Here is a 13,251-nt window from a genome sequence, read left to right as displayed (position 1 = left end):
CCGGGCGGGGGGCTGACCCCCCCACCTCCCTCCCGGACGGGGCGGCTGGCCGGGCGGGGGGCTGACCCCCCCACCTCCCTCCCTGACGGGGCGGCTGGCCGGGCAGAGGGGCTCCTCACTTCCCAGTAGGGGCGGCCGGGCAGAGGCGCCCCTCACCTCCCGGACGGGGCGGCTGGCCAGGCGGGGGGCTAACCCCCCCACCTCCCTCCCGGACGGGGCGGCTGGCCGGGCAGAGGGGCTCCTCACTTCCCAGTAGGGGCGGCTGGGCAGAGGCGCCCCCCACCTCCCGGACAGGGCGGCTGGCCGGGCGGGGGGCTGATCCCCCCACCTCCCTCCCGGACGGGGCGGCTGGCCAGGCGGGGGGCTGATCCCCCCACCTCCCTCCCGGATGGGGCGGCTGGCCGGGCGGGGGGCTGACCCCCCCACCTCCCTCCCAGACGAGGAGGGAGGATGCTCCTCACTTCTCAGACGGGGTGGCTGCCGGGCGGAGGGGCTCCTCACTTCTCAGACGGGGCGGCCGGGCAGAGACGCTCCTCACATCCCGGACGGGGCGGCAGGGCAGAGGTGCTCCCCACATCTCAGACGATGGGCGGCCGGGCAGAGACGCTCCTCACTTCCCAGATGTGATGGCGGCCGGGAAGAGGCGCTCCTCACTTCCTAGATGGGATGGCGGCCGGGCAGAGACGCTCCTCACTTTCCAGACTGGGCAGCCAGGCAGAGGGGCTCCTCACATCCCAGACAATGGGCGGCCAGGCAGAGACACTCCTCACTTCCCAGACGGGGTGGCTGCCAGGCAGAGGCTGCAATCTCGGCACTTAGGGAGGCCAAGGCAGGCGGCTGGGAGGTGGTTGTAGCGAGCCGAGTTCACGCCACTGCACTCCAGCCTGGGCGCCATTGAGCACTGAGTTAACGAGACTCCGTCTGCAATCCTGGCACCTCGGGAGGCCGAGGCTGGCAGATCACTCGCGGTTAGGAGCTGGAGACCAGCCCGGCCGACACATCGAAACCCCGTCTCCACCAAAAAAATACGAAAACCAGTCAGGCGTGGCGGCGCGCGCCTGCAATCGCAGGCACTCGGCAGGCTGAGGCAGGAGAATCAGGCAAGGAGGTTGCAGTGAGCTGAGATGGCAGCAGTACCGTCCAGCTTCGGCTCGGCATCAGAGGGAGACCGTGGAAAGAGGGGAGAGGGGAGAGGGGAGATGGGAGAGGGGAGAGGGGAGAGGGGATAGGGGAGAGGAGAGAGGAGCAAGACCTTTTTTTCTAAATCTATATCAAGTACTCTTAGACCACAGTGGAATAAAATTGGAAATCAACCCCAAAAGGAACTCTCAAAACCATGCAAAGACAGGAAATCAAATAACCTGCTCTTTAATGATCATTGGGTCAACAATGAAATCAAGATGGAAATTTAAAAATTCTTTGAACTGAATGATAATAGTGACACAACCTATCAAAACCTCGGGGTTACAGGAAAGGTGGTCCTAAGAGGAAAGTTCATAGCCTTAAATATCTATATCAAAAAGTCTGAAAGAGCACAAATAGACAATCTAAGGTCACACCTCAAGGAACTAGAGAAATAAGAACAAACCAAACCCAAACCCAGCAGAAGAAAAGAAATAACAAAGATTAGAGCAGAACCAAATGAAATTGAAACAACGAAAAACAATACAAAAGATAAGTGAAACAAAAAGCTGGTTCTTTGAAAAGATAAATAAAATTGATAGACCATTAGCAAGATTAACCAAGAAGAGAAGAGAGAAGATCTAAATAAGCTCAATTAGAAACCAAACGGGAGATATTACAACTGATACCATAGAAGTACAAAAGATTACTCAAGGCTACTATGAACACCTTTACATGCATAAACTAGAAAATCTAGAGGAGATGGATAAATTCTTGGAAATATACAACCCTCCTAGATTAAACCAGGAAGAAATAGAAACTCTGAACAGACTGTTAATAAGCAGCAAGACTGAAACGGTAATTTTAAAAAAGTCCAGGACTAGATGGATTCACAGCTGAATTCTATCAGACATTCAAAAAATTGGTACCAATCCTATTAACACTATTCCACAAGACAGAGAAAGAGGGAATTCTCCCTAAATTAATCTATGAAGCCAATATCACCCTGATACCAAAACTAGAAAAGGACATAACAAAAAAGGAAACTATAGACCCTGATGAATATAGATGCAAAAATCCCTAACAAAATACTAGCTAAGTAAATCCAACAGCATATCAAAAAGATAATCCACCATGATCAAGTGGGTTTCATACCAGGGATGCAGGGATGGTTTAACATATGCAAGTCAATAAATGGGAATTAAAGCAAAAATCACATGATCATCTCAATAGACACAGAAAAAGCATTTGACAAAATCCAGCATCCCTTTATGATTAAACCTCTCAGCAAAATCAGCATAGAAGGGACATACCTTAATGTAAGAAAAGCCATCTATGACAAACCCACAGCCAACATAATACTGAATGGGGAAAAGTTGAAAGCATTCCCCCTGAGAAATGGAACAAGACAATGGTGTCCACTCTCACCACTTCTATTCAATATAGTACTGAAAGTCCTAGCCAGAGCAATTGGACAAGATAAAGAAATAAAGGGCATCCAAATTGATAAAGAGGAAGTCAAACTGTTGCTGTTTGCTGATAATATGATCATATACCTAGAAAACCCTAAAGCCTCCTCCAAAAAGCTCCTAGAACTGATAAATGAATTCACCAAAGTTTCAGGATATAAAATTAATGTACACAAATCAGTAGCTCTGCTATACACCAACAGCCACCAAGCTGAGAATCAAATCAAGAACTCAACTCCCTTTACAATAGCTGCAAAATAAAATAAAATACTTAGGAATATATCTAGCCAAAGTGAAAGACCCGTACAAGGAAAACTACAAAACACTGAATAAAGAAATCATACACAACACCAACAAATGGAAAGACATCCCATGCTCGTGGATGGGTAGAATCAATATTGTGAAAATGACCATACTGCCAAAAGCAATATACAAATTTAATGCAATTCTTATGCAAATATCACCATCATTCTTCAGAGAGCTAGAAAAAAATCCTAAAATTCATATGAAACCAAAAAAGAGCTCATATAGCCAATGCAAGACTAAGTAAAAAGAACAAATCTGGAGGCATCACATTACCTGACTTCAAATTATAAGGCCATAGTCACAGAAACAGCATGGTACTGGTATAAAAATAGGCACATAGAGCAATGGAACAAAATAGAGAACGCAGAAATAAAGCCAAATACTTACAGCCAATTGATCTACAACAGAGCAAACAAAAACATAAAGTGGGGAAAGGACATCTTATTCAAAAAATGGTGCCGGAATAATTGGCAAGGCACATGTAGAAGAACAAAATTGGATCCTCATCTCTAACCTTATACAAAAATCATCTCAAGACGGATCAAGGACTTAAACCTAAGACCTAAAACCATAAAAACTCTATATTTAAAAAGCCCGTCTAGACATTGGCTTAGGCAAAGAGTTCATGACCAAGAACCCCAAAGCAAATGCAGCAGAAACAAAGATAAATAGATGGGACCTAAACCAAAAAGCTTCTGCAAAGCAAAAGAAACAATCAGCAGAGTAAACAAACAACCCAAAGCATGGGAGAAAATCTTCACAATCTATACATCTGACAAAGGACTAATGTCCAGAATCTACAAGGAACTCAAACAAATCAGCAAGAAAAAAAACAATCCCATCAAAAAGTGGGCTAAGGACATCAATAGGCAATTCTCAAAAGAAGATATACAAATGGCCAACAAACACATAAAAAAATGCTCAACATCACTCATTATCAGGGAAATGCAAATCAAAACCACAATGCAATAACTTACTCCTGCAAGAATGGCCATAATAACAAAATAATAGATGTTGGCATGGATGTGGTGAAGAAGGAACACTTTTACACTGCTGGTGGATGAATGTAAACTAGTACAACCACTATGGAAAACAGTGTGGAGATTCCTTAAAGAACTAAAAGTAGAATTACCATTTGATCCAGCAATCCCAATACTGGGTATGTACCCAGAAGAAAATAAATCATTATATGAAAAAGATACTTACACACTTATGTTTATAGCAGCATAATACACAATTGTAAAAATATGAAACCAGCCCAAATGCCCATCAATCAACAGTGGATAAAGAAATTGTGGTATATATACAACATAGAATACTACTCAGCCATTAAAAAGGAAGAAGATAATGGCATTTGCAGCAACCTGGATGGAATTGGAGACCACTATTCTAAGTGAAGTAACTCAGGAATGGAAAACCAAACAACGTGTGTTCTCACTAATAAGTGGGAGCTAAGCTATGAGGATGCAAGACCTGAAATTTGCTATATTACTCAGCATACTTAGAATACATTGCAATTTGATGGGAAAATTTTCTTTGAACGTCTTGCATGGAATAGGTGAATCTGTGACTACATTACACGCAGCTTACACTTTCACCAGTCATCCACATAAGAAACATACCCGTTGAAAGAATTCAAACCTGACCACCTGCCTTCCAGCCAGGAAAGGGACTGTAAATATTAGGATACGAAAGAAAGGCAAAGAGCTGTTGTGGCTACAACCCACAGAAATGAGGTGGAGCCTGTCTTCTCTACCCTCCAGACTAATCCACCAATACTAGACTTCAACACTAAGGAGTCACAGTCCGTATCATTCACTTTTCCAAGTGTTTCTCCTTCAGTTACCTATCACTGATGGCCTTAAGCCTAGACATCTCCTCAGGTGATTTCAACTTGGCCTTTATGTTGACTTTATGCCTATCTTTTCCTTCACTCTCCTGGTTACTTGTTACCCTGATTTGCCTGTTTCCTTGGTTTTCTTTACTCTTCTGACTTCTGCTGCCAACTCACACAGTCACCGTAGGATACACCTATCATTTCAATATTCAAAGGCAGTGCTTCACCTCTGGTTTTTCCTTTATAGCACTCTCCTTCAATATCCATGCCTGACCCTTCTCACTTACACACAATCCGATCCAGTTTTACACCAATGCTAAGGTTTTTAGTCTCTTACCACCTATGTTTTGTTTAGATCATTCTTACTTCATAGGCTGTGTCACTAGTTTGAACTATTGAGTCAGCACCATTCTATGGTTTCTGTAACATTGCTTGCATCTTAAAAATGGCATTCTCCAGATAATTTTTTTTAAGAGGTAGGATTTCCTTCTTTAAATGCACAAAATAGCTGGGCATGGTGGCTCACGCCTGTAATCCCAGCACTTTGGGAGGCCGAGGCAGGCAGATCATGAGGTCAGATCGAGACCATCCTGGCCAACATGGTGAAACCCTGTCTCTACTAAAAATACAAAAATTAGCTGGGCATGGCAGCGCGTGCCTGTAATCCCAGCTACTTGGGAGGCTGAGGCAGGAGAATCGCTTGAACTAGGGTGTCAGAGGTTGCAGTGAGCCAAGATTGTGCCACTGCACTCCAGCTTGGCCACAGAGCGAGACTGTGTCTCAAAAAATAAATAAATAAGTGCACAAAATGGTCAATTGAACAAATACATGATTTCCCATGTCTGACACAAAATTTGACATAGAGAAAGGTACTACAGTTCAACATTTTCACAGACAATTTTTAACATTACTTGTTACAATAGTCTTTGAAACTCTATATAAATGTCTGATTTTTAAAAGTATTATTTAATAACTTCATTACATATATCAGATTTACTTTGGGAGGGTACAACAGCATGTATAATTATTATTTTTCTATCTTATTAATGTCTGCACTATGTCCATTTTATGTACCCTAATCTGACAGATCAGCATTGTGTTCCAAGTAGAAATGTGCAACAAATCTCCGAAAATCCAAGGGGTCTAGAGAAGCACCTGGGTTACAGGCTCTGTGTAGTTGCCATGCATTGTTCATGGCTACATCAATCATGTAGCTCACCAAAATTGAGTACCATTTCTTGCTTCTTATCCTCACCCTGTATTTCGAAATAATTTGATCCATTTTAGCTACACCTTCCTTGCATTCATCATACACTTTTACTATGGATGGTTGACTTATCTGAGGGATTTCTTCGTTATCAGCATCACAACAGCTTACCTCATTGACTGGTTCTATGCCCACAGCATTGGAGCACAGACTGATAATGCCATCCCCATACCAACGACACAAAATTATCTCATTGTTTTCTTCTACTCGGAAATCAAAATACCCTCTCTTCATTTTTTTCATATGTTCTACATTCATAAGGGGACATTTTTCGGTCCTGTTCTCACGAATTGTTCCTGTTGCCCTCACCCCCTTCTTCTTCAAGGCTGACAACAATTTGACACTTGTAAAGAAGCTATCAAAACACAGGTGATAGGGATACTGACCTCTCTCTAAAAGAACATCAGCGAAGTTCATCACTAGATTTCCACCTAATCCAAGATCAGGATCCTCATCTACCTTCGTAGTTGATTCTTCTTGATAGGGTTCAAACCAAACCAGATAACCCTGTGTGGTTGTACCACACCAAATTTTATAGCCAATTCTAATAGGCTTTCCATTCAGGAATTGGTCACTATCAAAGCATTCACACATTGACTTATCAAAGCAATAGTATTCTTCCAGGGGAGCATACAAGAGGAAATTTTTATTCATTTGTTTTATGAGAGGTCTCAACTTTGTAAACTTATCTTTTTGATCTAGGTGGCCATTATCTGCAAAGTGCAGGTTTGAGAAAATCAATTCAAATCTGTCCCTTCTGATTGCATCTCTAACCAGGTTCTGAGCGGTGTCAGAGATTTCCCAATACATTTCCCTTCTAGGATGCCTCAAAAATCCACTCAAAAGTAAGACACCAAACACACATCTCATTTCCTGAACTGTGACTTCCAAGCTGACATTTTTCTGAGAAGCATAATTATTGGTTTCATTGACAATTAAGTTGAATGTTTCATCATCAAAAAATAATTCAAAAAGCTCTACTGGGTTCAACTTTTCGCTCTTGAGATTCAAAAGTCCAGAATCCAGTGCTGACCAGCTTGGAAAATTGGGTTTAATGTCTCTTTTGGTCCAACTCTTTTCTGGGGAACATGATACCTTTAACTTCTTTTGAGCAGGCTGGATCTCAGGCTCATTATCTTTTTCCACATCTGAGTCACCAGAGAATGAGAGGCCTTGGAGCAGTTCACTCACTCGAGCTTTGTCTTTTTTTCTCCCTTTTCGGGTAATGTCTCCTGCAGCATATTCCAAGGATGAGATGTGCATGCGGGCCCACAAATCACCTGGGTGACGGTCCTTCAGAGTGTTCAAATGTGCAACTGTCCTTTCAGTAGCAATAGGAGTACTACAAGGAATCTGGGGTGCACACTCTCTAGGAAAGAAAAAAAGAACATGTTATAAAAATCCTCAATCATATTCTCTCACACATGATAAATCTGCTGAAGCTTAAATCTTTTGGGGCTTGGGGTGGGTGTGGGGGGATACTTACTTATTTCTCTTAAGTTTCCATGGGGAGGACTTTGGCTAGATTAAACATTTCTAGCCACTCTCCACCTCTCACTCACTCCTCAGGATGGAACTAACTGTTGAGCCTGGGAGAAATAACTGAGTATCCTTGGTACACTCCTCCCTCTGTCCTCTTTAGGAGCAGGATGCAGACATCCCATGCTCCTTGGGGCCCCAAGTTGCATTGAGAAGACCTATGCAGAGGGACATCTGCTACACTCCTCCTCTGCCAGTACAAGCCTATTTAGCTCTGCCTTTAAGCCGTTTTTATCCAGTCTAACTTCTGTCAGTAAGAAACTGAGATTTCCAGAACCATCTATTTTACTCCTGCATCCCTGTCAATTGGTTCTGAATCTGAACAAGAAAAAAAGGTTATTATTTACCAGGTCTTCTGACATCTCTCACAGAATTTCTGAACATGGAAGGACTTAGCCCCTGCTAGTTCTACATTCATCTGATGTGGACATACTACTCTGGGGAAAAACAAATGAAACTCAACTCATTGCACTTGGACTGATTTTTATGGGGTTTACAAGGAAGTAAGCTAAAGTTACAAAGATGAAAAGTTTTTTTTTTTTTTGAGACAGAGTCTAGCTCTGTCACCCAGGCTGGAGTGCAGTGGCATGATTTCAGCTCACTGCCACCTCTGCCTCCCAGGTTCAAGCAATTCTCCTGCCTCAGCCTCCCGAGTAGCTGGGACTACAGGCACGTGCCACCATGCCCAACTAATTTTTGTATTTTTAGTAGAGACAGGGTTTCACTGTGTTGGCCAGGCTGGTCTCAAACTCCTGACCTTGTGATCCACTCACCTCGGCCTCCCAAAGTGCTGGGATTACAAGCATGAGCCACTGCACCCAACTGAAAAGTATTATTTTACACAAAGTTTTTAATTTTTAGATATGTGCATTTAATTTATTAGTGTTCTGTTGGTCAACTAGTCAAGTTTTCAAAGACATTTAAGAAGCATGAAGAGTATATTTTAATATAATTTACACTACATACATTTCTTTATGTAAAGTGTTTATCATCCAGGGTGTCTTCAATGTCTGCATGTATTCAACACATCCATCTTAAAGTTCCCTGACATCCATAACTTCAGTGACATTCCTTGATCACACTGAGTCTTTCTACTGTTGACATCTAAACTCTAAGAACCACAGTGCATTAAGCCCAATATTGTGAGGGAAGGAAATGGGAGTGAGAAATGGGAAAAAAGAGTAAGCTAAGAAAGTGGGGTGGGGGTGAGGGAGGGGGACTAGAAGGAGGGCAGGGGGCTAGACCTTTGATACCATGGTTAAGCTATTGCACCTAACCTGAAATAGCCTACCTTCACACTTTTTGTTATATGAATATCTTTATTATAGGCACTATGAATTACCTGTTAGTTGCCTGATACTAAATGTACCTACAGGCACAATAGCAGATTCCTATTCTCCAGTTGCATAACTCTGCTCTAAGTTATTGAACATCATATCTCTTCCTTTAGTGGAGCCTGGCTCAGTCTTCACTAATCTTAATGCAAAATTTCACTTCTCCTCTTGAGCTTTAAGACATTTCTACTTTAGCTGAGATTTAGCTCCCAGTTTCTCTAAGTTAAACAAATGTCAATAAGGAAAATTCACACCCCCTTCTCAGCTCTTTAGCCAAGTAGCCCACCTTGCTTACTCTCTCTTTTCTCCAGTCTCTGAGGACCAAATGGCCTCACCAGAAGCCAACCCTCTGCTTGTGATTTGTTCCCTCTCTTTCTGCAATCCTGAGAAGCCTCGGAATGTTGGGCATTCCCGAGGCTTCTCCACCTTGTTCCATTTCTTCAGAAGTTTCTTGCTTTGCATAGGAGTATCTGTTACAAGTTCATTCATTCCCACAACCAGCACTTATGAAGCACCCACCACTGTCATTCATTTCTACTTCATCAGCTAACTTTCCTTTTGACCTATACCTCGTTCAGGTCTCCCAATGGCGGTTGAAAATACAGGTTAATTTTCCCTTATCTGAAATGCTTGGGGTCAGAAGATTTTTGAATTTTGGATTTTTTTCAGATTTTGGAATATTTGCATTATACCAGTTTGGCATCCCTAACCAAAGATCCAAAATCCAAAACGCTCCAATGAGCATTTCCTTTGAGCATCATGCTGGTGCTCAAACAGCTCAGATTTTGGAACATTTCAGATTTGGAATGCTCAACCTGTACCCTGCTTGTCCTCTTCCGCTCTGACATTTCTTTCTTAACTGTCATGGCAGCTTCATCTGTAGCCCTCACTCTTGTTAAATTATCTGCCTTCTAGCTTCTCCACAGCTCCATAAAAATGTAAGGGAGCCCAGGGAAGGGTAATCAAGCAGGACAGACTGGATCAGGATAGGCTTCTTGGAGGAAACTGAGTATCAACTGAAGGTTTTGTATATTTATTGCATATTGAAAATTTTGAATAGGTCACTTTCTTGGCATGGACCTCCTATGATCACAGAAGTGAGTGGCAGTCGTCATATCTTATTCCAGAGAAGCAGGCCTTTGACCAATTGGTTTCTCTGATTCCATTCCAATTTCTTATATCTGCAGGATTTGATTCACTGAGGACCATGGACACTCACCTGTTAGGCTTTCCTGAGGCTTCTCCACTTTGTTCCATTTCTTCAGAAGTTTCTTGCTTTGCTTTAAACAATCTATCTTTAGTTACAATTTCTTCAGCTAAAATATAACATTAATGATTTAAATGTCATCTGTTATGTGAATTTTGAAAAAAAAAAAAACAACTTCCAGGGTAGGGAACAGATGTTCCAAATGAAACAAAAAACAAATCATATTGGTGTTTCAAGGGTGCACAGTTTCAGCAATCCTACAAAATGTGGCATGATATGGGAAAATGATAAGAAAGGTTAATTAAGGCACCAAAGCCCAGCTGCAGAGAGGGCCCAACAGGGCAGAGCACATTTCAAGAAAATTAGGCTGGGTGTTTTGGGAGGCCAAGGTGGAAGGACTGCTTCAGGCCAGGAGTTCAAGACCAGCCTGGGCAACATAGCGAGACTCCGTGTCTACAAAAAATTACCTGGGTGTAGCCCCAGCTTTTTAGAAGGCTGAGGTGGGAGGATCAGTTGAGCCCAGGAGTTTGAGGCTGCAGTGAACTATCATCGTGCCACTATGCTCCAGCATGGGCAACAAAGCGAGACCCCATCTTTAAAAAAACTAAAAAAAATAAAATAAACATGAACTGTCGTGTTCTTAGAGAGTGAAGATGACCTCCTCTGAGGTAAAGACAAGGTCAGACAGAGGTGTTCATGGGGCTTCCAAGTATGAAGGGATATCTGAAAGACAAGTTATATGGAATCCTTGACAGGGAAGAAAAAAGGGGAAAAGGATACAAAGGAGTCACTGAAGGAATCAGGGAACTGGAAGAGATGATCAGAGAAGATAACCACAAGAATCAGTAAACTGATTAGTAACAGAAGAAAATGTGATTGGGAAGGATGCAAAGTGATAAAGGCTAGAAGTCTGGAGGCAGAGGCCAGAAGAAGGGAAAGGAAGGGTGTGGGTCTGTAGGAAACGTGGCCTCCCAAGGGCCAAGCCAGGGTGAGTGACAGGAAAATGAGAGTCCAGACAGGGGTCCAGTCAGAGGCCTGGCCTTACTCATTGGACTGAGGCTCATAACTGTCTCCTGAGCTGAGTTCCCACAGAGGTTCCTCCGAGTCAGACTCAGATGTGACCACTTCTCTGCAGCAACGGCCTGGGCTGTTTCTTCCTCAGTCTTCACCAATGTCTAAAAAGACAAAAAAAGAAAATAGCCTCTTTGTTTTCACATGGTAAGGAATCCAGTTGTGAAGGGTGTTGAATACCACGCTGTAGACCGGTAGTTCCAGCCCCTCAGGGCATTTTGTAAACTTGTGGGAACCTTTCTGGTTATAACAATGAAGTCCACCACCACCTCAAGCCGATGCCATTCAGAGGGTGAGGCCACAGATGCTAGGCATCTTGCAATATGTGGGACAGTCCCACACTACAAAGAATTCTTCCACATCCTGCAGGACTTTTGAGTGTCCTCCTGAACCAAACCTACAATCAGTATAAATCAGCTACACTGAAACATAGGAAACCTGATGAGTTTTTATAGGATGATACTGAAAAAAAGTCAGTAATTCAAGAAAGTTAGAGAAGGAAGCTTACATCGATTAAAGACATTGTCACAAAAGTTGACTCACTTGGATTGTTCTACACACTATTTTACAGCATTTTCTATGTATTTGGTTGAACAGCACTTCAATATAATATTGCAGTTATAACAAATGCAATTAAACTGACTACAAATACCTAATGGAGTTTTGAGACTCCTTTTAACAGATTTGGAATCTAATGTAAATGCAGAAATCTCACTGAATTTCATGAACAAAGATTGTTTAAAAACATTTCAAAGCTAGTAATGATATGTAGGCTGGAAAAATCATACACTGAATTTATTTATTTGGGGGTCTGAGATTTTCTATCTCTCTGACACTGTCCCAAAAGGCTACCACATGGTTTCATTAGCCTCTTGATTTTCTCTCATTTTCCAATCTACTTTCTCTTTCTTGTTGCCTGAAAAAGGACATAGTGCCAGTCTTTTACAGAATGAATATCTGTTTTGACAAGGAGGGGGTTTCAAGACAGAAGATGTTTTCTCTTTAACTCATCATCACCCTATTCCAAACTACAGATAATTATTTTGATAATAAAAGGCAAAGCCCACCTCATTTAAACATAGGCCTACCTCAGAGATATTGCAGGTTCAGTTCCAGACCACCACAATAAGGCAAATATCACAATAAAGCAAGTCACAGAAATTTCTTGGCTTCTGAGTGCATGTGAAAGTCATGTTTACACTATACTATGTAGTCTATTAATTGTACATAAGCATTATGTCTAAAAACATATATATCTTAATTTAAAAATACTTTATTGCTAATACATGCTAATAATCCTCTGAGCCTTCAGAGAGTTGTAATCTTTTTCCTGGTAGAGGGGCTTCCTGAGATGTTGAACGATGCTGACTAATCAATGTGGTGGTTGCTGAAGGTTTTGGTGGCTGTGGCAGTTGCTTAAAATAAGACAACAGTAATGCTGGCCACCTTGATTGACTCTTCCTTTCACAAAAGATTTCTGTGTAGCATGCAACGTTGTTTGATAGCATTTTACCCAGAGTAGAACTTCTTTCAAAATTGTAGTCAATCATCTCAAACCTGCTGCTGCTTTATCAACTAAGTTTATGTAATATTCTAAATCCTTTGTTGTCATTTCAACAATGCTTCACCAGGAGTAGATTCAATCTCAAACCACTTTCTTTGCTCACCCATAAGAAGTAACTTATCTGTTCAAGTTTTGTCATGAGATTGTAGCAATTCAGTCACATCTTCAGGTTCCACTTCTAATACTAGTCCTTTCCACCACATCTGCAGCTACACTATCCACTGAAGTCCTAAACCTCTCAAAGACAATGATGAGTGTTGGAACCAATTTCTTCCAAACTCCTGTTAATGTTGGTATTTTCACCTCCTCCCTTGAATCACAAATGTTAATGGCATCTGGAATGATGAATCCTTTCCAGAAGGTTTTTAATTTACTTTGCCCAGATCCATCACTATCTATGGAATCACTATCTATGGCAGCTATAGCCTTACAAAATGTATTTCTCAAACAATAAGACTTGAAAGTCAAAATTACTCCTTGATCCATGGGCTACAGAATGTGTATTGTATTGGCAGGCTTGAAAACATTAATTTCC

The 13,251-nt window shown here is 42.1% G+C and overlaps 1 protein-coding gene across 2 annotated transcripts in view; it reads right to left on the bottom strand.

Moving 5' to 3' along the window:
* Positions 1 to 1,352: 1,352 nt before the first annotated feature.
* The window catches only part of PGBD1 (piggyBac transposable element derived 1), a 33,710-nt gene continuing 21,811 nt past the window's right edge, over positions 1,353 to 13,251 (bottom strand). For both annotated transcript variants that reach the window (XM_003829670.6, XM_055113279.2), the window contains 3 exons: positions 11,127 to 11,256; positions 10,094 to 10,190; positions 1,353 to 7,370 (listed from right to left, as the gene is read on the bottom strand). In XM_003829670.6, coding sequence (XP_003829718.1) covers positions 5,810 to 7,370; positions 10,094 to 10,190; positions 11,127 to 11,256 — 1,788 coding nt within the window. In that variant the 3' untranslated portion in view covers positions 1,353 to 5,809. The remainder of the gene's footprint in view (positions 7,371 to 10,093; positions 10,191 to 11,126; positions 11,257 to 13,251) is intronic.

This window comes from Pan paniscus, chromosome 5, assembly GCF_029289425.2.
Source record: "Pan paniscus chromosome 5, NHGRI_mPanPan1-v2.0_pri, whole genome shotgun sequence".
Taxonomy (NCBI): Eukaryota; Metazoa; Chordata; class Mammalia; order Primates; family Hominidae; genus Pan; species Pan paniscus.
The sequence above is the reverse complement of the archived record's forward strand: the minus strand, read 5'-3'. Positions and strand labels throughout refer to the sequence as shown.